Here is a 25162-nt window from a genome sequence, read left to right as displayed (position 1 = left end):
GTCCACACACCTTCAAGGGGCCAAGGCTGAAAGACGCTGCTCTAAACAGTCATCCTTTTCTGCTACCTCTTTCTCCCGCTCAGCTTGCCTCCGGTATGGAAACATACAGCTGAACCATCTGATTTTTTAAATTCGGAAACAGCCGCAATCTGAAAACCTTGAAATTCTCTTACACAACTGTTTTGGCAATCCCCTCCATGTTCCAACAAACATTAAACTGTGCTTGCCATTTGTCTCAGGAATCCTGCATTAATAAACATGAAGAGGACCACTTTTTTTTACCTCCCACACTCAGTGACAGAAGAAAACAAAGACCAGCTGTAGTCATCAATGGACCCTTGTTCTGCGCATAAAGCCCTAATTGCATTTTATTTCAAGCCTACACATGGAAAACTTTACGGATGGCGTCTTGTCGATTTCAGCTTCTGAGAACCCAGCTGACAGGCTGGAAAGCCATTTTTACTTTGGCCATTAACACCTTCATTTCTAGAGACAGAAGGGCGGCTTGCAAGAGTTTGTTCACAGGTATTGTTAAATAATAACAAAATAACTAAGTGTACTATCATCATAAAGAGCAGGAGGAGGATATTATTTTCTAGTAAGCAGTTAATATTGCGTATTTAGGCCATGAATTGGTTTACTGAATAAGGGATTTTTAAAAAAAAGCCATGTTCAACATAATTAGGAATTTAAAAGGTCAAAGGCCTAGCACAACGGCAAAAATCTTAATTGCTAGCATAGATCAACAAATATATCAAAAGTATTATTACTGGTCTGCCACGCAGTCGGCCAGATGTTTAGACTGGATTTGGCATTTTTTAATCCAGCTATTGAGTCCTTCCCAAGGATTTGGAATAGGCAGATATTGTTGTTTGAGGGTGTTAAAGGTATTGTCATAGGATCAGGGCTGGCTTAACAGCATTATGGGCCCTGGGCAAAGCAGTGTATTGGGGCCCCTATGACAACTACTCATAGGAATAAAAATGTAAATGGGCGATAAAATTAAACATACATTTATTGTATTGGACTTCCAACAAATAAATATGTAATACATATGTTGCTGTAGTTATACGATACAAGGTGCACTGAAGGGTTAACATACACAGGTAAGTATGAGGCCCCTATGCTCGTGGGCCCCCCGTGCAAGTGCCCATCAGGCCCATGCGTTAAGACAGCCCTGCGTAGGATAGAAGTTATTCCGAGTAAAGTTGCCTTTTGCAACTGACCAATAGTTATTTTATCAATGCCAAAGGTGCTCCAGTTGTTTTGGGACTGCAGCCAAGGAGCCTATTACAACTGGTGCTGTCTTTGCTTTCTTTTGCCACAGCTGCTTTATTTGCAAGTCTTTGTATTTTATCTTCTCCAATTCTTTCTCTTCTCTTCTGCTTCTCCCGGTATTGCCACATCCACTATGCAGACTTTTTTTTTGTCTTTCTTATCAACAATTGTTAAGTCTGAGATGCCTGTCTGTCTCAATTCTAACATTCCAGACCTCTTTAGCTTCATTATTATTATTATTATTATTATTATTATTATTATTATTATTATTATTATTGTTGTTGTTCTTTGAAATTATCTACTATTTCTATAATGTGCTACTAAGTTACATGGACAATGAAAACTTGTCCCAGCCCCAACACAGTCTGAAAATTAAAACAGGGAGAGAGGAAAGAGTGTAGGCTAATGATATCATATGTGCTTAAAACATTATATACATACATACATACATACATACACACACACACACACACACACACACACTCTGTATATAAGCAGACACATGTAACTATGTTTGAGTTGAGAGCTCAAAAATAAAAATTAAATATGGCTTAATATTGTTTATTAATTTTTCAACCTGAGCACATTAAAATTACTAACCATATCCAAGTTTTGGAGGCTGTAAACTGTGCGCCCCAAATTTCCTAAAGTGCCATATACTTGCAAATGAACTCATCACCAACATTTTCATTTTAAAAAAAATTCTCCCCAACAGCACTGCTAGAATTCAGAGTTTTTATTCTGCTTTTCGCCTTAGGGTGCTCACAAAACTGAAATAAAGCATCTTTAAATGCCCCTACCAAAAAAAAAAAAAATTCCTCAAAATCATGGCAGTTTTCTATCTGGATAGTAAAACAACAGTTTAAGAAAACAGCCCAGGTCCTTTTCCACTGTAACTTCTCTACTTTTAAATTTTTTTGATTTACATTTCAAATCTCGAAACGGAGGATGGATTGTCCTGAAACTGTTCTGAATACCAATTCCAAAACGAAGTGCTCCTATAAACTTTTTTTTTTTTTAAAGGAGGAGTGGAGATAAAGTCACTATCAGCTTCTCATTCCTGCAGCTGACTAAAGGCCGATGTACAATCCCTCATTTGCAACATTTCCAAGAATACTTTCCAAATACTTATATACTGCAAAGGATTCTTAGAAGAGTTTAACATAGGCCTGGTGTCATTGCCCTGCCTGGGCTCCATAGAAATTAAGGCATTTTGCTGTTGCAGCTGTCCTATCGTAAGGGTAGCTGATTCTTTTGTTCCTCTCCCTGAAGAACCTGTCTGCTCAATTTTTGACCAAAAAAAAAAACCCCTGAAAGAGAACAGCATCCTTCAAACACTGACGTCTCTAATACACTCTCCATTATGCAAGTCCACCCCCAAACACAATTTTACCCCAGACTCATTATGCACTCAAGAATTAAAACCACAATCAATTTTTCTTTTATTGAAGGCTGGCAGATGGAGTGAGACAGTGGCTACAAATGGTGTAAACCACCAGATGTGCCGGAGAATAGGTCTCATCACTCACTCTCTCATACGTGCGTAGCCAATGATTTAAGTCGTCATCCAGCACATCGGGAAAGGCTGGTCTCAACCAGCAAACCAGTAAGCACATATAGAGCTGTGCTGAATCGCTTTTCTGGGAGAACTATTAACTCAAATGTCAGGGTAAAATAAAAATGGGGCACGGAAGGTTGGTTCCCTCCTCGCACATATGTGCTAGCCATTCCTGACTCTAGGGGGCGGTGCTCATCTCTGTTTCAAAGCCGAAGAGCCAGCGCTGTCCGAAGACGTCTCCGGGGTCATATGGCCGTCATGACTAAACGCACGGTACGCTGTTACCTTCCCACCAAGGTGGTTCCTATTTTTCTACTTGCATTTTTATGTGCTTTCGAACTGCTCGGTTGGCAGAAACTGGGACGAGAAATAGGAGCTCCCTCGGTTATGCGGCACTAGGGATTCAAATTGCCAAACTGCTGACCTTTCTGATCGACAAGCTCAGCGTCTTAGCACTGAGCCACTGGGTCCCTTCAAGCCACTGAGCCACCAATTAACCCAGTGGGGCCTGGAAATAGCCCAACTGGGTTAGCTGTTTTGGCTGCCACCTATTTTACAGAAACTTTGTAATGGTTCTCTGAGTGATTGCCACATCTTCTCTACTGCAGCGAGACTCATGTCATCACACGCAGCCTCCTTTCAAGAGAATTGATTCAAAGGTGCTTTTTTTTTCAAAAAGCAACTGGATTGTTTTTTTTTCCTTGAGGAAGAAAAAGAAGGCATTTTGCTTCTCACCCAAGAACTGATGAAGTTCTGAATCAATGACCTGAGCTGATGAACTAGAAGTGAAACATCTCCCCCCCACTTTTTCAAGGAAGAAACAGTCCAGTAGTCTTTTGAAAAAGCACCTTTGAGTCAACTATCACCTGGATGACTAAGAATCTCTCTTCTCAAACATTTCAAGAGAGGTTCTAGGGAAAAACATTTCAGTGATCTTACCCATGTTTTTCCCTCAGACACTCAATCAGGACAACATTATGTATAGATCATGTTTCACAACCTTGGCAATTTTAAGAAACATGGACTTCAACTCCCAGAATTGAAAAAAAAACAGGCTCAGGGCTGAGATGAACCAAGTCTGGAATTGGAATGGATCCTTGGCAAAGGACAAGTGGAATTTGGCTAACAGCAGCAATGGGGAGTGCCAGGATTGCTATCACTAATCAGTGCAATCACATGAAGTCATGCTTTATGACCACATCATTCAGCGACAGAAATTCCGGTCTGATTGTAACTCAAAGACTATCTGTATTTATCCTTGGCCTCAAAGGCAGAAGAAGGTTAAAACACACGTGCTGAAGAGGAGTTGAAAGATCTTACTTTGCTGTCATTTCCTCATCGTATTTTGTCTTCAGGTCAAATAATTCTGTCTGTGTTTTTTCCAAGGCTAAAGGATGGAGAAGAAAAAAAGAAATGTTTTTTTTTTAAAAGCAGCAGCAGCAGCAGCTACTCAATTACTACTGAGCTATGAACTGTTCTCTTTCTGAAAAGTCATCTACATTAAGCCTTCTCCCGGACCAAATAAAATCACATTGCAGAAAAACAATGCTTAAAAGCATTTTTGAATTCTTTTCTTTAGAAAATATACAAGAGACGCACAAAGAACCAAAAGCCGATCGCCATTCTTTTTCACGAATGGTGAAAAGTTACTAGATTTTTCTTCTGCTTCATCTAGTGAAGCTGTATGCCGTTTATAGACCAGCTCTTGTGACTTGAGCCCCTTGTTCAGAGTTATCCAGGGACCTGTTTCAACTTCAAGCGGGAAGGAAATGGGGAGAGAAGCGGAGCTCTGGTAGGCGAGCATAAAGCGATAAGCTAGAAACAAGCCCTGATAGGAAAGGATGAGCAGGAGAAAAGGCATTCGTTTTTTTGTGAATGAAAAAAATCTTTCTACAGCGTCTACTCAGGGCAAAGTTAGAGAACTTTTTCACCTCACTCCAAGCTTCTCTGTGATCCCGAGATGAGACAGATACTGTTAAAGGCATCTCTTCTCTCACCTGAAGCCATTAATGGCTCCAAGGATCTCAAGTGCTCACCTGAGACTACAACATTCGACTGTCAGCCCTGACCACCATCACATTACTAAGAAATTTATACTTGCTGCTACTGAATGGACATTCGCACATTATATTTTTTGCTGATGTGGATGTTTTGGCCTGCCGGCAGCCAGCAAAACTCGCAGGTTCGAACCGGCTGAATACCATCTCTGATTATGGATGCTCCAGGCTGAAAAGCTGAAGCAGTCCTTGTGTGGATGAATTTCCAAGCCTACCCACTCCCTTATTTTTCGGCATCGTTATCAGTCACAGAAGGGGGAAATCAGCCAACCTGTTTGTAACGTCTGCAGTTTGTGTTCGGCTTCCTCCAGCTTTGAGGCCGTTGATATTTGTGTCTCTTGTAACATTCTGTAAACAGAGAACTACATTAACACCAGGAAACTGAAAATATGCTCAATTCTTGTAGGATACATTGGTGTGTGGGGGGGCATGTTTAGAATAAATAATAAACACAGTTTCATACATGGAGGTACCGGAAAGGAATCCTCCTACTGGGGGAACATAGAGAACTTAGTTCAGGGTGACAAACTCATGGCCTGCGGCCCGAATGTGTCATGCGCTGGCCACGCCTATCCCTGGTTTAGCAAAGGGGGAAAAAGTTGTGATAAGTCATGGGACGACATGTTGTCGAATGTTTGACACCTGTGCCTTAGTTGGAAGAAGATAACCTTTGGATGGAATTTAGGAATATGAGTGCATTAGGCGACATGATTTTTTGCTTTCTAATAACAAGCTATCTTCTCTGAGTACACCTTACAATGTTCTCTTGGAGCAGCGATGAGCGTTTGGGTTAAATGGATGCTGTACAGAAAAATAGGTGATGGCCTTTCAGCCCATATAGTCATCACTGCTTCATTCATGCCATCATGAAAGCCTACTCCGGCATATTTTCTCACTGCTTCTATAAAAGACTCTCATGATAAATCCTTGTGGAAGAAGGGACAAAAAGTCCACAGAAATAGCCCATGGGTAATAGAGGAAAGGGCGCACAACCTAAGACATAATGTCTTCCAATGCTTTGGCTACTCTCCCAGAGCACCTTTTTGAAATTTTAATTTTTAATAAGGCAGAATGGGAAAATGGCAACATCCATGTGCTTATGTTAAATTGTACTTCATTGTGTTCCACCAAAAGTTTAAGTAACGTTCGGTTTTCTTCCCCATTCTGCCCACTTCTTTGTTCTGGCATTGGGCATTCAGCCTTTAGCATGCCAGTCAGTGCAATGAGCCCTGCATTTGAAAAAGTTGCCCTGATCTATACTGGAGAGTTCTTCTCTTTTTAAAATTGGGTTGCTCTGAACAACCAAAAGTAGAGCCAGTTCAGGGGCATTGTTCGCACTTTAGCTCAAGCTTTCAAAATGTTCCACCAGATTTACTCTGTAGAAATTCCACATGGTTTGGCATTTATTATGAGGCCATCTCAATGTGCCACCCATCTCTCACAGGAGTTCAACATGAAACCTTAATGGCCAAGCAATTAAGTGGGAGAAGCTGGTTGCCTGGATAGGCAAAGAGGCCATCACATAAAAGCAGGATTCAGCTTACTTGTAGTTCAGGGTAATAGAGTTAATTTGACAAACATTTATATTGTGATACTGAGCTGCAGCTAGCCAATTTACAAACTTTTAAACTAAAGTTCCTGGATCCTCACTCAGGGCATGAAGATAAAATAGGGACGGGGCAGATTTAGAACGTATTTCCAGAAACTACGTTTCCCAACATATTCAAACTTCAGTTTTAAAAATGTGGTAATTTACCAAAAGTTTTCAAATGTAATATAATTGTTTGCTGGTTGATTATTTACTTATATATTTGACTTACGGGTTGCTTGATTCCATCATAACTCTGGGCTTCTGCTGCCTAGTCAAATTGTCTGTTTTATTCATATCTAGGAGTGTTTCTATCAAATGCTCAGAATATTCAAAAGACGTCAAATATGCTACATATAGTAATTATAATAGCCACATTGGCAACAATAATATTAGATGGAGATTTCACACTCTATTTGAGATGCTAAAGTCAGACTCAGATTTTTAAAAAAGGATAGGGGGAAGGGGTAGAAAGGACCAGAGTGGGTGGGTGTATTTTAATCCATTGCCAGCTGGTGCCATGCCACCAAGCAACAGCCGCTGTTATTCGTATACACACGTATGTTGTCGTACCTTTCTTTCTCAGCAAAGTCATTTTGCAACTTTTGTTCTTTTTCAAGAGCAATGTTCTCTGCTTGATTCTTCAGGGTCTGCTCATATTCCCGAATTTTCTCTTTAAGTGCTTTTATTGTCACCTCTTTTGGGAGAGGGGAGAGAGAGAGGGGGGGGAAAGCCAACAAGATAAAGAAAATGAGTAATAAGCCACCACACCTGGGAGCGCAGCAGACTTCCCCCTGCCTTGCAGTACAGCAAGAGCAGCAGCAGCAGGGCTTAAAACTTTAGCTCTTCAACCCTGACACAAAATCAATGGCTATGAGTCCCTTTGGAGATTTTTATTCCCTAAATGCTAAATTGAACTTTAAATGTTTAAGGTTTGAGCAGGATCAATGGACTTTGTCAGGAAGCATAGCACACGCTTTTCTAATGCGAGCGCACAGAAAAATGAAACAGCAGCGATACCTTGCAATATTTATCAATGACTGTAAACGGGACTGGATTTACAGCCATAAGCCGCTACGGTTGTAAGTCGAGGCACCCGCATGACCAGACTCAGTTTTACGACATTTTTTTTTTGTGGTGGTGAAGTGAATCACTATGGTCATTAAGTAAATGCCACATTTCTGCAAACCTATTCTTCCAAATTGGGTGGTGGTGGTGGTTGGTCAGAATGGGTGTAAGAATGGTTGATGGGCACCTCCTTCTGCCCCCTTTCTTTTCTAAGGGAAAATCCACCAAACAGAAGGGCAGATTTTCTTCTTCCGGGGCAACCATTATATTATTTCCTTTACTCAGCCTAGCTTTTATCAGCAACTGAAGAATTCTTTATTTGGACAGGCAGTTACAAATCTACACTGCTCAAACTATGGCTTTTTTTTAGCTAAACCTTGCTAATCATTATGTGTGATGGAAAGGATGTGGGATGTTAAAACACAAACACACATAATTTATTGGGGAGGGGTTACTCCCATTATTTCTGATGTTATAATGCTGCATTCCTTGTGACAGAAAAAAAATGAATAAGGAAATGCTTTGAAGTAGACTCTTTTATTTTTGATATCTGATCGCAGAATTAAAAGTTTAAAATTGTTACTCAACTTTGCAGTTGGACACTCTTAAGCCTGTGGGTACTAAAATAATTTGCCCACTGTCATAATGACCAGAACTGGACAGTTTTCAGGCAACCCCAGGTCTACTGGGGGAATGTGTTTTTCTTCTTCTTCCTGGAATGAGTTTTCTTCTCATTGCTGGTTCAGGATATGGCTTACTACAAAATACTGTACATGTGGCTCATCAGTTCCCCTTCAGCCTCCTCCTCCAACAAAACCTGGCACAATTTGGGGAGATGAGTGCTTACTCCACGAGATAATGGCATTTCCATGTACAGCAGACACCTTCAACAGTTTGCCCATCCACTTAAATAAGTAACCTACATTACTTCACTATCTGCATTCTGCCCTAGGGATAAACAAACTGTAACTACAGCGAAGGTTGCAAGAGGTAGCATCACAAAATTATTCTGGAGAGAAAATGGTGCATCACTTAGCTTTTGTTGTGAACAACACATGTTTTCTACTTAAGGAAGTTGCTGGAATCATAAGGTATAAATTAATGCACCGAATTTGTCTGAATATTGGCTTCCAGAATGTTTTTTTTTAAAAAGCGGAACAAATGATCAGCTATTTTTTTAAAAGTAAAATTTAATTCTGATTATGAAACAGATTTAAATGGAGGTCATACTCTGAATCTAAACTAAATGGGGGCTAAAGCATTACCAAACTGGAATCTCAACTTCACCTAGTAACTAAGCCTGCCCCTATTTTCCTTCCCTCTGATAAACTCTTTTAGAGATTGCTTCCTGATCAGGATCCTTGAGAATGTTGGGTTTTAGTTGTTCTTTGCTAAATATTAATCTAATTAGCTGCAGTGGCACAGTGGTTAGAGTGCAGTACTGCAGGCTACTTCTGCTGCTTGCCAGCTGCCAGCAGTTTGGCAGATCGAATCTCGCCAGGCTGTAGGTTGACTCAGCCTTCCATCCTTCCGGGGTTGGTAAAATGAGGACCCAGATTGTTGGAGGCAATAGGCTGACTCTGTAAACCGCTTAGAGAGGGCTGTAAAGCACTGTGAAGCGGTATACAAGTCTAAGTGCTATTGCTATATGATGTGACTCTTCATGAGCCACGGTGGCACAGTGGTTAGGGTGCAGTACTGCAGGCTATTCCTACGGTTGAAATCCCACTAGGCTCAAAGTTGACACGGCCTTCCATCCTTCCTGGGTGGGTAAAAGGATGACCCAGATTGTTGGGGGGCAATAGGCTGACACTGTAAACCCCCGTAGAGAGGGCTGTAAAGCACTACAAAGCGGTAAATAAGTTTAAGTGCTATTGCTATTGTTATTAAAACTAGTTAACAATGAGAAGATTTAAGAACAATATGCTCTTGAAATGGAGGAAAGCTTTGGGGCTTGCACCTAATTTGGAAGAGTCTTCCCTGACGCACAACTTAGCTTACCTTGATTCTTCACTTCCGTAAATTCTTTGTTGTATTCCTCAAGGGTTTCCCTAAGTTTCTGGTTCTCAGTTTCAATATCGTGCATGCGCTGGACTTTCAACTGGAGCTGCTGCCCCAGATCTAGGGCTGAAACAGGATCTAAAGGAGAGAAGTGCAAAGTTGGGATTGATTTTATTTTCCAAGAAAGCCGAGTTTATTGGTGAAGCTGCACTTGTTAAAAGCAAATGGTAAGTACTTTGGCAAAGGCAAACATGAGGCCAGGCACACGCACCCTGAAATGCACACAAATGAAAACACAATTATGTGTTTATGTTGTCAGACCACATTCCCTCCAGCAAAGCCAATCTTTTGAGATAGAGTTGCAAATCTTCTACATTTTTTAAACAAAAACAGAAAAGCACAAACTCTCCCAAAACTAGTAGTGATGTACTAAGAACTCTAAATGTTACACTTTCGTAACTGGCTGTGTAGTTTTGCGGTACAGAAGCAGACAAATCATTGCCCTTCCAACCTCAACTGACTTGCCTCCAAATTCAGGGATACTGGGAGCTGAAATTCAGCAATGCCTGGAAGGGTCACAGATGCCTTAGACCATTCTTAATGTGTGGTAAAGGTAAAGGTTCCCCTCACACATATGTGCTAGTCATTCCACCTCTAGGGGGCGGTGCTCATCTCTGTTTCAAGGCCGGAGAGCCAGCGCTGTCTGAAGACATCTCCGTGGTCATGTGGCCGGCACGATTAAATGCTAAAGAAGGCGCATGGAACGCTGTTACCTTCCCACCAAAATGGTCCCTATTTTTCTACTTGCATTTTTACATTCTTTCGAACTGCTAGGTTGGCAGAACCTGGGACACAAAACGGGAACTCACTCTGTTACGCGACGCTAGGGATTCGAACCATTGAACTGCCGACCTTCTGATCGACAAGCTCAGTGTCTTAGCCACTGAGCCACTGCGTCCCTTAATGTGTGCTACGTGAACATATTTTGTCGTCTTTTTGTCTCTTGGAAGTCGATAGGACTGCAGTTCTTCAACATTCATACTACTCCCAAGCTTCCCTAAGAAATAATGTTTCAGAGTAGAAAGGTAGAACTTTTAAGATCTACAATGAGAAAGCTTATTTTCAGAGGTAACAGCTATTTCCAAAATAGTTCTACTTATTTTGGTATTGTGTATTGTATATTTTGAATGAGATTGAGGCTCAACCTCATACAGCCTTGTTCCCTTTACATAGAAAGCATGCAAGAAAAAGAAGCAAAACTTTCCAGGCCTAATTTAACCAGATATAACCTTAATGAAGCTTACTAATCAGAAATTAGAGATTTCTTTGGGAGAATCTCTTCTAATCTACCTGGAAAGTGACCTATACAACTTGCGAATTCTCTAATGCTGATGGCAGCCAGTGGAGTTGATAATTTGCCACAGATCGCCTTCCCCCCAATTATGCTCTAATGCAGGGGTGTCAAAATCAAGGCACAGGGGCCAGATCCGGCCCGCAAGGTCTTAGATCTGACCTGCAGGGCCAACCTGGAAACAACCCATTTTTGCTGGCAGAGCTCTCGGGCCACCACAGGCACCCCTGACACGAGTGACGTACAGCTGGCCACCCCCACCCTGCCTCTTGAGGTCAAACACAACGCTGATGCGACGCTCAATGAAATCGAGTTTGACACCCCTGCTCTAACATGTAGCCATCCCAGATAAAATAGGCAATGGTCAGAATTCTGCTCGAGGGAAACTTTCTGGACATATGAATGAATGGCTGTGAGAAAGCCTTGTGAAATAAGATTTAATAAGATAATACCCTGGGGTGGATGCAAATTGGCCTCTATTTTCTACGCACGGACTGCTGCAAAGTGCACAGCCATCTGTAAGCGGTGGAGTTCCCCAGCGATGACCAAACTCTCAGAAGCAGTACAGGTAATCCTTGACTTATTGTGTGACCCCCCCAACTGAGCTCCAAATTTCTGTTGCTAAGCGAGACAGTTATTAAGCAAGTTTTGCCCCATTTTTACAATCTTTCTTGCCACGTGTCTATGGAGATTCTCCGTCATCCAGGTCATGGCTGTCTCAAAGGTGCTTTTTCAAGAGGAATTGGACTCTCTGTTTTTTTTTCCTTTGAAGACGCTTTGCTTCTCATCCAAGAAGCTTCTTCAGCTCTGACTGGGTGATGGGGAATGGAAGGATTTATACTTCGTGCAGACAGCTGGTCATTTGCATTCTTTTAGTGGGTCATTAAGGTCACTTGGAGGTTTAACTGTGTCATCAGGGTCACCTGAGTGGTGCAAATTTGTGTTGCCGGTTTGAAAGAGGGTTAAAAGAAGCCATCCATGTCAAAATTGAATAGCCCTCTCTCAAATAAGGGAAGGGATACGACATCATCTATCTGCAATCTACAACACAGTCCTTTCAACAGTTCCAAGAAGATTTCACACCCATTTGAACCACTCAGATAAACTTCCAGGTGTCCTTAATGACCCACTAAAAGAATGCAAATGACCAGCTATCTGCAAGGAATATAAATCCTTCCATTCCTCACCATTCAGTCAGAGCTGAAGAAGCTTCTTGGAGGAGAAGCGAAAGGTCTTCAAAGAAAAACCAGAAAGTCCAGTTGCCTCTTGAAAAAAGCACCTTTGAGACTTTCTTGCCAGTTACTAAATGAAGCGCTGCAGTTGGTTAAGTTAGTAGCGTGGCTGTTAAGTGAATCTGGCTTTCCCCATTGACTTTGCTTGTGAGAAGGTCGCAAAAGGGGATCCCAGGACCCTGGGACTCTACAACCGTCATAAATACATGCCAGTTGCTAAGTCTCTGAATTTTGATTGAATGACCATGGGGATGTTGCAATGGCCATATGTGTAAAAAATGGTTATGTCACTTTTTTCAGTGCCGTTGTAACTTTGAACAGTCACTAAACCAATGGCTGTTAAGTCGAGGACTCCCGCTACATCTAAACAGTCCAATGTGGTCAAGTATCCCTAAAGAAAGGGACACGGTGGCTCAGTGGCTAAGACGCTGAGCTTGTCGATCAGAAAGGTCGGCAATTCGGGCATTGAAACTGGTAGTTGTATAGTTATGTAAGGAAATTGCCTGAAACCGTATTGTGAATTCTTGCAGGCTTCCAAATTCAAGCAGAGGAAATAGGGAATTGCCTTGAAGGCAACAAGCAGATAAGAGGGGGTTGAGCTTAGCCTAAAAAAATAGTTTGAGTAAACATCTCCGAGAGACTCTTCCCTACTGCACACTAAGAGGAAAGGAGGCGCAAGGAAGCACATTGTAAGGTTCTGCTACTATAGATGTTACAACGAAAATAGACCTCATTCGTGTGGCACTGGTTTTTTAGTCTGCACTACTTTGTTGAGGGACGCGGTGGCTCAGTGGCTAAGACAGTGATCTTGTTGATCAGAAATGTCGGCAGTTCAGCGTTTGAATCACTAGCGTCATGTAACGGAGTGAGCTCCCGTTACTTGTCCCAGCTTCTGCCAACCTAGCAGTTCGAAAGCACATAAAAAATGCAAAGTAGAAAAATAGGGACCACCTTTGATGGGAAGGTAACAGCGATCCGTGTGCCTTTGGTGTTTAGTCATGTCAGCCACATGACCAGGGAGACGTCTTCGGACAGCGCTGGCTCTTCAGCCTTGAAACAGAGATGAGCACCGCCCCCTGGATTCGGGAACAACTAGCGCATATGCCCGAGGGGAATCTTTACCATTATCCCTAAAGATGCGCCACGATGCACCTGCCACATAAAGCTACAGGACATTTAGCAGAGATGCTGAGTTGGTTATGCGACTGCCAGTCAAAGCAGGAAAACCCTGGTATCCAAGGAGGTCTCATAAAACAAGACCTGCGTACATTGCTGCAGTTGGGCGCCAGCATCACTTGTGAAACGGCTATGAAGATTTAGTCTCCCATCAAGGAATTTTAAACACAGTGATCTTGGTGGATCAACAACAGTACATATTAGGGAGCTCACTTAATTTGCAGCTGCCACAATCATTAATTTTACAGACCACCCTCGGTTGCTGGAAACACATAATAGGCCCATTGTACCTCTCTTAACACAGTAAATGCAAGCCTGGGCACTTTGTAACATGTCAGTCCAGTGCCAGAGTTTACAGAAGAACAGCACTGGGTTATGTTGAGGAGAGAAAGGCAGGGTGTGCTGCACTGTGTTACTTTGCTCACCAAGGGCTTCCTACATTATTGCCTCCATCGTGCAAGGCCAAAAGAAAAGAAAAGAAAAGCAAAGCAGATCTTATTGTTTTTCCTCGTAGCACATGCATAGTTTATAACTACACTGCTTTCTCATTTGTGGTTTTTAGGCTAGGCTTGCAGTCTTCCACCTCCCCTCCTCATTATTAGCCCTATTAAAATATTAATCTTACATTAGATTTAATTTTTTTAAGACACAGTTTAACTCAGGGAGAATCTGGAAAGCAATTTAAAAAGTGGCAAATTGGGGAGGCAGAGACTCTAAATTAGAGACTTTCTTTCTAGTAAGGGCTCGGTGGCTAAGACGCTGAGCTTGTCGATCAGAAAGTTCAGCAGTTCGAATCCCTAGCGCCACGCAACAGAGCGAGTTCCCGTTACTTGTCCCAGCTTCTGACAACCTAGCAGTTCGAAAGCATGAAAAAAATGCAAGTAGAAAAATAGCGACCACTTTGGTGGGTAGGTAGCTGTTCCGTGCGCCTTTGGTGTTTAGCCATGCTGGCCACATGACCACTGGCTCTTCGGCTTTGAAACGGAGATGAGCACCGCCCCCTAGAGTCGGGAACAACTAGCACATATGTGCAAGGGGAACCTTTACCTTTTTAGTACCACACACTTGTGAGATATGGCTGGTTAAAATAGATCAGCTCATGTCAAGCCAGCACAAGCCCAAAATCAGAAACAGCAAGACAGGGGAAGATGTTTTCCAAATCAGTGTTCCTATTATCCAGGTTAGAGGCATGAATGCTCTAGGAGAGGGGTGTCAAACTGGTGGCCTGTGGGCCAGATGCTTCATGCGCAGGCCATGCCCAATCCAGCTCCCCGAAGGGAAAAAACCATCGCCATATGTCATGTGATGGCAATGTGATGCCGCGAGTTTCACACCCGTGGCTCCAGGAAGTACAGATCAAGAGATATTCAGGGAAAAGACAGAATCCTGATGTTGAGCAAAGATTTACTCTACTCATGCGAACTTAGAATCAGCACGATTGAAGAGATGGAGTCAGACGTATGCAGACTTTGATCCCCTTTCAGATCTTAAGCCCTTCCTATGACTGTTCAGCAGCATCCCAAAATTTATAGTTTAGCGTTACAGGTGGCCTTCGACTTACAACGGTTGGTTTAGTGACCGTTCGAAGTTACCACAGCACTGAAAAAAGTGACTTATGACAGGGTTTTTTTACACTTTTACCTGGACATTGCAGCATCCCCATGGTCACATGATCAAAATTCAGCTCCTTAGTTACTGACTCATATTTATGATGGTTGCAACGTCCTCGGTCATGTGCTCACCTTTTATGACCTTCCGACAAGCAAAGTCAATGCTGGATTTGGAATGAAATCCAGGAATAGCAGCATAAAGACAGGGAGACGGGGCATGGAGGAATAAGCTCTGTTATCTTCTTGTACAATCCTTGGTCAGCTGAGCTGAACCGACTGCCCAGCTGCAACTAAATCAAATCATTTAGTAGAGTGAGAAGTTCCAAGAAGTTCCAAGAAGGCTGCATCAACAGAGGGATAGAATCTAGATCACGTGAAGTGTTAATACCACTTTATAATGCCTTGGTAAGGCCACACTTGGAATACTGCATTCAGTCCTGGTCACCACGATGAAAAAAAGATGGGGAGACTCTAGAAAGAGTGCAGAGAAGAGCAACAAAGATGATTAGAGGACTGGAGACTAAAACATATGAAGAACGGTTGCAGGAACTGGGTATGTTTAGCTTAAGAGAAAGAAGGACTAGGGGAGACATGATAGCAGTGTTCTAGTATCTCAGGGGTTGCCACAAAGAAGAGGGAGTCAAACTATTCTCCAAGGCACCTGAGGGTAGAACAAGAAGCAATGGGTGGAAACTAATCAAGGAGAGAAGCAACTTAGAACTGAGGAGAAATTTCCTGACAGTTAGAACAATTAATCAGTGGAACAGCTTGCCTCCAGAAGTTGTGAATGCCCCAACACTGGAAGTCTTTAAGAAGATGTTGGATAGCCATCTGTCTGAAACGGTATAGGGTTTCCTGCCTAGGCAGGGGGTTGGACTAGAAGGCCTCCAAGGTCCCTTCCAACTCTGCTATTGTATTATTGTAAGTCACTGAGAATTTGACTTTTCAGGAAACTTGTCTTAACCCCAAGAATTGCCAAGTACTATCTGCTTGGGCAAGTCGGAATCAAAAATGTGGAAGAGGCCGATTCCAACTCTGCTCAGCGCAGAAATCCAAATTCAAAGCATCGCCAACAGAGGACTATCTGGTCTCTAATTAAACATAGTCAGCAGGGAGGGGGAGGGGGGGCTCTTCATTTTCTTCAGTAATTAGTTGTACTGTTGATCTGCTCATGCTATTTTTCCATCAGAACCGGCCTCCTGTTAAAGTTGTGAGGCTATTTCAATGTTAGCTCCCATACCGTATATAGGTCTGCTTTTAACTGGTGAAAAGCAAAATAGAAATGCAATTAATTATGTCTCTCTGGGCTCATCATAGTCCTCTGATACTTGTTTCAGGCCTCTTTAGATTCGGACAGACTTGTAGCGCTCTAGCAGAGGACCGGATAGGGATAGCAAGCTTAATTCTGTGAGACTGTTCGGCAGCTTCTGATGTAACTGGACAGCCATTTGTCAGTGATGCTTTAATTCAGATTCCTGAAGTAAGTGGTAGTTTGAACCGCTTCCCACTCTGTATTTCTGTATCTTTCCAGACAGGCATTCTGATCTGAGAATGAGAAGCACATTATTTCTGGTGACTCAGCTCCTTTCTAAAAGTTTGTTTCCAGAAATGTGTCGGGAGAATTCTGCTTGTGCCTCAGCCTCCATGCCACTGGGTCAGGGGTGTCAAACTCAAGGCCCGCGAGGCTACCCTGGGAACAGCGCAGGAACGGCCTGCCTCTGCCAGTGAAAACGGAGCTGGGAAGGAGCTCAGGATGTGCCCTCCCAAGCTCCATTTTCGCTGGCAGAGAGCTTGGGCTGCCACAGGCACCCCCAACACGAGTGATGGCCACGCCTCGCAACCCTCCCGAGGTCAAACACAACCCTGATGCAGCCCTCAATGAAATCGAGTTTGACACCCCTGCACTAGGTCCTGCAAGGTTCTTATGATGTTGCTCGTGCATTGGTCATCTGCACAAAATGGTTAGGTGAGGCTGTGACAGGTTCCCAAACCCAGGAAAGCCTAACCTTAGACTATGTTATCAAGAACAGAGATGATGGGTGAGAGATGATCATAAGGACAAAACTCAAGAGGCAACGCTGCAACGTTTAAAAATACGATTTACTCCTTTGCTGAAGTAATATAAGAAAGAGAATTGGCCTCTCATTTGTATTGTAGCTATACATCCCTGCGTGAAAGCAATAATCCAATCTTGAGAAAACCATAGTATTTTCTCAGAGCCAAAATGTGATGCCAAAACAAACTAGAACCCTTGAAACACCTTGACTGCTCACAAACAGGTAACGGTGCAAAATTTTAGATCACAATCAATCTTCTCACCTTTAGAAGTATTACAACTGTATTTAGCATTTTTATCAATGGATGGTTGATGAATCTATGGTAGGAGGGATTAATATGATCAAGATGCCTGTTCTTGAAACATGCTCAAAATCATCACTCAAGTATGCCATTGCATTGCCCTACCTGATCTCTAAGCACATAAACCCCTGTTAGTAACCCAGGCAAACATCCATGAATTTTGATAAGCAGTGTTCTAAAACAGCAGTCACCAACTGATGGTCCGTGGACCACTGGTGGTCCATGAGAAAATTTTGGTGGTCTGCAGAAAAAATTATTTGCATTTTTTATATTGCACTAAATACTATTTATCTTTTTAAAAAGTTCATATTAATGGTCGGTGGGATTTAAAATTATGAATTTAGTGGTTCCTGAGGTCCGAAAGGTTGGTGACCCCTGTTCTAAAAGGTATTCCAAAATATAGATATTGTTCAGAACATGTGCTTATTTCTTAAGGCATACTGAAGGAAGAGTTTTGAGAATGCCAAGGAGTTAATTACATCTCTTCATATCACTCATTTAACATTATTGCCATCTATGTACTATAGTGAAGCCATTTATGTACAGTGAAGCATTTCCAAACCAAAACTGAATACCAGGAAGAGACACAGTGCTTGCATTTAATTCAATTACGATTGAGCAAAGAAATAGAGCAGATAGAGGAACTAAGAGGCGGTATCGAAGATGCACACGTACTGTATGCCTGATGCAAATCCAATATATTCATTTGAAAGGTTCACACAGTATATAAATCAGCAGGGCTTTCCTAGTCTACAATTAACCAGGAATTTCTATCAACCACCAGCTCCCTCCTTCCCTCCAACTACATTATAAAATGAATAATGACTAAACCTTTAGTCAATAAATTTTCAAATCCCTGGAAAGCATTATATGGTAAGTAAAAATGTTGGCACTCTCATAATTATTCATCAGGATATGTATATTTAATTTAGCTCTATTAAAGGTTAATGTCAAAGAAGCAAAACAGTCACAGAATAAAGTATGAGCAGAATGTTAAAACCATCTCCTTGTATTAAGCTCCAAACTTTGCTTAAGCTGAGATGAATGATTAAAATGTCAGCCGCTTTGAATATTGTTTTGGGATATGTTAAAGAGGCTGTGCTGAACCAGACTTCTCCACTTTAATTTGTACATTCTCTTAAAGAAAACTTAATTAAGCACGGTTATAACGACTATGGCATGATTTCATTTCCATGCTAGCCTGATGATTCCGATGCTTCGAGACTCAAAAGGGAAGAAGTATTGTGAAAAGAGATATGGCGGTATCTAAAATTATGTATAAAAAGGGCCTTTTGATGTGCAGTTATATAAGCATTGCTGGGCTAATTGAGTAAATGCAAACAACCCAAGTTAGAATAATGAGTTTTCTTACATGTATAACATTGGAACCTAAATGTACCAACGTTCATAGAGAATGTTCTAAAGTTATAAAATTATAAAAATGTATAAATTGCAAAAAAAGTTGCTCTGCAGTAATTACATAAAAACCAGAGGCTTTTCCTATTGCCATTTATATATGCCGGGGGGGCGGGGAGGAGTTAAGAGAGAACAGGAACATCCCATTTTTTCTCATGGATACTACACATTAAAAAAACTTGGGAGATTAAACTTGTAATATACATACTATTGTGAAGAACATGGTTTTGATATGGGCACGAGACACTGCCTACCTCCAATAGTCCTTCCTTGTCCTAAACCAGGGGTGTCCAAACTTGGGAACTTTAAGACTTGTGGACTTCAACTCCCAGAATTCTGGGAGTTGAAGTCCACAAGTCTTAAAGTTCCCAAGTTTGGACACCCTGTGCTAGGCCTTTGACCTTTTTAATTCCCAATTATGTCCTAAACAATTGGGCACAGTGGGTACACTCCAGGTCCCTTTCATTCAACATTTCATCTTTTCAGATCCAGGAAGGGGGTCTTCCTAGTGCCTGCCTTCTGGAACAGCTTCCTTCCAGAGATTCTTACAGCTCCTACCTTGAGGATGGCCAAGAAATATTTGAAAACCTGGCCATTCTCTCAGGCTTTGACTTAGGATACACATTGAGTCCTTAAAAGGTCTTATTTGTTTATGGCATTGTCTTCTCCAAATGCATTTTTCTTTTCTTCTTATTGGTTCACTACTTTATAATGTTGTGAGCTGCCCAGAGTGTTATGCATTTGGGAAGTCTTGAAATTTAATGCACAACTTCAACAACAATAAGATTAGTAATAATTCCTAATTATTCCACTTCTAGTGTGATGGAGGATGAGAGCATGAATACCAAGCTGAATTAGAAACTGGAGAGCTCTACATAATTTATTATATTCCACATGTTAACAAAATGTATGAATGTTTTAATTATTTATGTTTTAATTGTGTATTATAGACATATTTTTATTACTGTAAGCCACCCAGAGTTACCATAGGGTAAGATGAGCAGCCAATAAATTGAATGAATGAATGAGACTCTAGAAAGAGTGCAGAGAAGAGCAACAAAGATGATTAGGGGACTGGAGACTAAAACATATGAAGAACGGTTGCAGGAACTGGGTATGTTTAGCTTAAGAGAAAGAAGGACTAGGGGAGACATGATAGCAGTGTTTCAATATCTCAGGGGTTGCCACAAAGAAGAGGGAGTCAAGCTATTCTCCAAGGCACCTGAGGACAGAACAAGAAGCAATGGGTGGAAACTAATCAAGGAGAGAAGCAACTTAGAACTGAGGAGAAACTTCCTGACAGTTAGAACAATTAATCAGTGGAACAGCTTGCCTCCAGAAGTTGTGAATGCCCCAACACTGGAAGTCTTTAAGAAGATGTTGGATAGCCATTTGTCTGGAACGGTATAGGGTTTCCTGCCTAGGCAGGGGGTTGGACTAGAAGACCTCCAAGGTCCCTTCCAACTCTACTATTGTATTGAATATGCAAGTAGTAACCTCAAGTACAAGTAGTCCTGGACTTACAACTGTTCCCTTACTGACCATTCAAAATTACGACGGTACCTTATAATCCTAATTCTAGGTTCTGAGAGCTGCCCCCTCCAATCACATTATGAGAACTCAGATATTGCCCCAAATTTAGTTTGCAGCATCCCTCTGTCACATAACCACTATTTACAACATTTTTGTCCAGAAAGCAGCATTTACTTCTCGTTTCCGGCAAAAAAAGCCCACCCATTGCAGAAAATAGATTCATTTATTGATCGCAGCATTTGCTTAATGGCCGCCACACAAAAGTAGTAAAATTGGGTTGGTTATGTGGATGATGGACATGTGACCATCACAACATGTTAGACTTAGAATAACAACTTTATTGTCACTTTCAATGCACACTCATCGGCACACATTAAAATGAAATTTCGTTGCACACAGCTCTTTCCATCTGAGGGAAATTCTACACTCCATGACAGTCTTCTAAGTCTGCTGTGGTGGCACAATGGCTAGAATGCAGTATTGCCAGCAAAGTCAGTCAGGCTCATCCTGACGGGCTCAAGGTTGGCAAAATGAGGACCCATAGTGTTGAGGGCAATGGGCTGACTCTGTAAACTGCTTAGAGAGAGCTGTAAAGCACTGTGAAGCAGATACGTCTCTGTGCTAGAAGTTGAGGACTACCTGTATTTAAGCACATCGCTATCACTTGGAGCCTGAGCACAACATGAGCAACTAACTTAGGAACTCTCTAACCCCCCAAAAAGTATGTCCCGAATAAGCATCTATTAAAGCTTGGGTTGAGTCATCTGACATGCACTGCTGTTCTCATGGAGGTGATCAAACCAAGAGCATGGGTGGTGGTGGTGACTTTTAGACAAATTTGCATATCAGAGAAAAGCCTATTTTCTATGTGCAGGGTGTTTTTTACCTGTTTTCCCCAAGTGTGGAAGTGCCTTTTGCCACATTAACTAATATTTGCCACCCAGATAGAGCATTACCATCTCACTGAAAACAAAAGCTGCAGGGACTGTCATACATCTTAAGCAGATTTTTTTGGGAGAGGTGCCTCAAAAGTGGGGCATCTTGATCTAGTTCCCAAAATTCTATCTATGCTGTTGAATGAGTTCCTTTAATTTATTCTGAACACTTTGGCACCAAATTGGGTACAGTTAATCAGGGTTCTTATGTTTAATTTTAACAAGCCAAGAGTTCCAGTAAGCACAATTAGCTCAATCACTTTGCCAAAGGCTTGAGCCTCCTGAAACTTCTCTTCGGCTTGGGCTTTTGAATATAGCAGTCCTGAAGTTCAGCGCCAAGGTACGTTAAGCGCATATCCTGCTTCAGTGCTTAGAAATGGGAGGCTTTGATATCCTAGAGGATGGATAAATTGGTACCCTCACCCAGCATCATAAGAGAAATGATTGGAACAGAACCAATCTTAAACGGCATACAAAAACAGCAAGGTAAGTGGTTTGCTCACCTGGAGAGAATGTCTTGGGATTCTGTACCATGCAAGGCATATACAAAAAGAGAAGAACACAAGGCAGACCCAGAAGAAGGAGGGACAAAATCAAAGACACACTACAACAGCTTCAAATAATAATGGTGGAGGCTGCCAGAAATACAAGAACCAGAACTTTTTATCCTTCTTGACAGAGGAAGAAGAAGAAGAGGAAGAAGAAGAGGAAGCATCTTAAAAACCCACACATCTTCAAGTTGCCATGTTTGAAAACACTGTTCCAGGGATGCCCAAAACAAGAGATTACTCTCCAGAAAGCAGTTCCATTTCCAAATGCTGCTGGCTGAACAGATAACAAGGAGGCCAATAAGTCAGACAGGAGACATTCCCTGAGCTTTCCTGTCAGTTCTTATATTTGTTTTAGTTGGGTTTTTTTTTTTGTTCTATTGTGCCCAGAATCATGTTGGATGAGATGGGCAGTTGTGTAAATTTATTAGATAAATAAAAAGTGGTTTTTGTAGCGTGTTTGATAACCTGCTTCCAAATAGTTGATGGCTGGGTTTTACAATTGTACATGGGGTTTTTATGCCCTACTTTTTTTTATCGAAATGTTATCATCTTCATAAACTGCCCTGAACTCTGCAAGGAAACACAAGTCATCACTCCCCACCCCCCCAAATTAAAATATGAGATTTACCATTTTATGTTCCTTCGCATGGGGCTGAAGCATGCCATCAATTTTAATCTAAGAATGCAGCCCAGCATGCCAAAAAGTTCACAAAACTGGCAAAAGCTGGTTTGGGATTACTTCTATACTCATGGAACCAGGGGTAGTATTCAGCCGGTTCTCTCTGGTTTGGGTGAACCGGCAGCGGTGGTTGTAGGAGGCTCTACCCACCTGCCCCCATGTAATGTGGAACCATCTGTGCATGCGCAAAAGGTGGTGTGCACGCACAGACCAGAGATAGGTTGCAAATCCTGGTGCTTCTGGTTTGTATGTGCGCAGGTGTTACGCTTCTTCAGGCGGGTGGGCGGAGTCTCCCGCCACCACCACTATCGGTTCGCCCGATCCGGGCCGAATCGGGAGCAACCCATCTCTGGCGCAGACTCAGCACATGCACTCACATTTGCGAACCAGTAGGGAAGTAAGTGTATCCCACCGCTGCATGGAATGTGCCCAAAATTAGCCTTTCCCTGGCCTGGAATCTTTCAGCTGTACCAGAGCTGCAGCTCCCAGGATATCTATAGAGTTGGGTTCCTGGGAATTCTGGAAGCAGCCGTCGTACATCTGGAGGGCACTAGGCCTGAGAAGGATGTAACATATATCAATACTTTAAACAGCTTAAAAAGGAAACAGAGCTTAGCTCTCTCCTACTCCTTCCCTCGCCTGTGCCGTTAGGTGAAGTGTTCAATGCGCCCCTGGTGAGTTTTGCTTTCTCAATGACGTCACACGCCCACGTGGGCTCTTTTGCACTGGGGCACTTTAGGCGAATGTAATCATATGATTACATAATTAACCCAGCTGTCTCATTAAGAAAAATCAACTGAAATTCAGGGCATAATTAGTCATACAGCAATTAACATGCTGATGAGCAAAAATGATGACAATCCCTCAGGATGGGGAGGATGCTGGGACCACCCATGTCATTGCCAAAAAAAGGAGAGCAATCCTATTTCAGCACTAAAAAGAGATCTGGGTAAAAAAAAAAAAACACATTTGCTCACTTAATCTAACAGGAGGAAAAAAAGCCCAGCTCAAGCAGGCATCGTCCACGCGTTAATAAGACGCCCCTCCCAGTTAGGTTGCTGTTCAAACCTCCCCCCCCACAAAAAACAGTTAAGACATGCTGGGGCAACTGAGAGACCAATTCTGAATCCAAAACTCCAGTCCACGTTTTCCAGCTGAGCCAACAGTATTCAAAAGCAAGAATGAGATGCACACAATGGTGATATATTGGGGGGGGGGGGGAGAGGTGGCAAAAAGTAGAAACTGTGTGTGTGTCTGTGTGTGTATGAGGAAGGGAGGAAGGATCAATTCCAGAAAGGGAGAGAAGGAGCTACCTAAGTACAGCACTTATTGGAATAGTCTTGGCTGAAGGAGCTGGTTTGTGGCAAGAAGAACCTGTTTCTTCTCAATGAAATGCTCTAACCCAGGGGCGTTGTCACATGACATATTGCAACTCGTGTCGTCACGTGACATATTGCAACTCCCCCCCTTTTTGCTAAAACGGAGGTGGCCGTGGCCAACATGTGACACATCCGGCCCACAAGCTTGACACTCTTGCTCCAAAGGTGGGTTGCTCCCGGTTTGGCTCCACCCACCCACCTGGACATTTCTGCGCATGCACAGAAGCGTTGCGTGCGCGAGCACGAGAGCGAGCGAACCGGTAGTAAACCAATTAGCAACCCACCACTGCCTTGCTCTAACCCTTATCCTCGGTTAGAGCATTCACCAATCTGTCCAGCCTTGCCTTCTCTCGTCGCTAATAGCTCTGTAGGTTTTTCTGCAGTCAGAGTAGAAACTTTCCTATCATCAGTAATCCAAACCTGGTCATTCCAGGGGAGGGAATATGAGGACACAAAGCGTGGGCTGTATTGCCCACAGCCCCCTATAGATATTGGTGGACAGTCATATGATTGAAGGCCTTTCCATTCTAAAGAAGGACCCGCAGGCAGACAGGTACGCATGTCGCAGCAAAGGGTTTCATTGCCTGACCCACCCAGTACTTTATGGGAAATCATAAGCTCTCCTTTCGATGTTCGAAATTGCACCATCGATATACAGCTGGGCTGCCTCATTTCTGGCTTCTAAGAACGTGGCTCAGGTCTTCTAATGGGAAGGAGACAGGAATCAATCACAGTGGAAAATGCTTGAGTAAAACCAGAAACATCTATAACTATGCAAAGAATTCCAATGGCTCAAACCATTATTCAGAATTTTGTCCTCCTGCCCCTCCTCACAGATACAGTACTTGTTTATCTGTCTGCCATGGATCACTTCCCTCTGTGTCCCTGGGAACTGAGGAAGTCTAAGTTCAGAGAAACAGACCTAGGGGAGGAATAAGGAGTAAGGTAAAGATTCCCCCTCACACATATGTGCTAGTCATTCCACCTCTAGGGGGCGGTGCTCATCTCCGTTTCAAAGCCAAAGAGCCAGCGCTGTCTGAAAACATCTCTGTCGTCATGTGGCCAGCATGACTAAACGCCAAAGGCGCAAGGAACGCTGTTACCTTCCCACCAAAAGTGGTCCCTATTTTTCTACTTGCATTTTTACATGGTTTCAAACTGCTAGGTTGGCAGAAGCTGGGACAAGTAACGGGAGCTCACTCCGTTATGCGGCACTAGGGATTCGAACCACTGAACTGCTGACTTCTGATCGACAAGCTCAGCGTCTTAGCCACTGAGTCCCTTAGCAGGAGTATCTTATCCATATTCCTCTGAAATCCAAAACTGGGAGGAAAGGTAGATGGGTCAGAGTGATGGAGTAAGCTGCCAAATTTAAGATGTCTTTTTCTTTCT

The 25162-nt window shown here is 42.5% G+C and overlaps 1 protein-coding gene across 6 annotated transcripts in view; it reads right to left on the bottom strand.

Moving 5' to 3' along the window:
* Positions 1-25162, bottom strand: part of CUX1 (cut like homeobox 1) — a 376350-nt gene that overhangs the window by 168626 nt on the left and 182562 nt on the right. For all 6 annotated transcript variants that reach the window (XR_014174281.1, XM_081940389.1, XM_081940391.1 and 3 more), the window contains exons 5-8: positions 9551-9688; positions 7055-7178; positions 5165-5241; positions 4157-4223 (exon numbers count right to left, since the gene is read on the bottom strand). Coding sequence is in view for 5 of the 6 variants with exons in the window: in XM_081940389.1 (XP_081796515.1) it covers positions 4157-4223; positions 5165-5241; positions 7055-7178; positions 9551-9688 (406 nt within the window). In the remaining variant the exon portion in view is untranslated. The remainder of the gene's footprint in view (positions 1-4156; positions 4224-5164; positions 5242-7054; positions 7179-9550; positions 9689-25162) is intronic.

This window comes from Natrix helvetica (assembly GCF_964273705.1).
Source record: "Natrix helvetica genome assembly, chromosome: 2".
Classification (NCBI taxonomy): Eukaryota; Metazoa; Chordata; class Lepidosauria; order Squamata; family Natricidae; genus Natrix; species Natrix helvetica.
The sequence above is the reverse complement of the archived record's forward strand: the minus strand, read 5'-3'. Positions and strand labels throughout refer to the sequence as shown.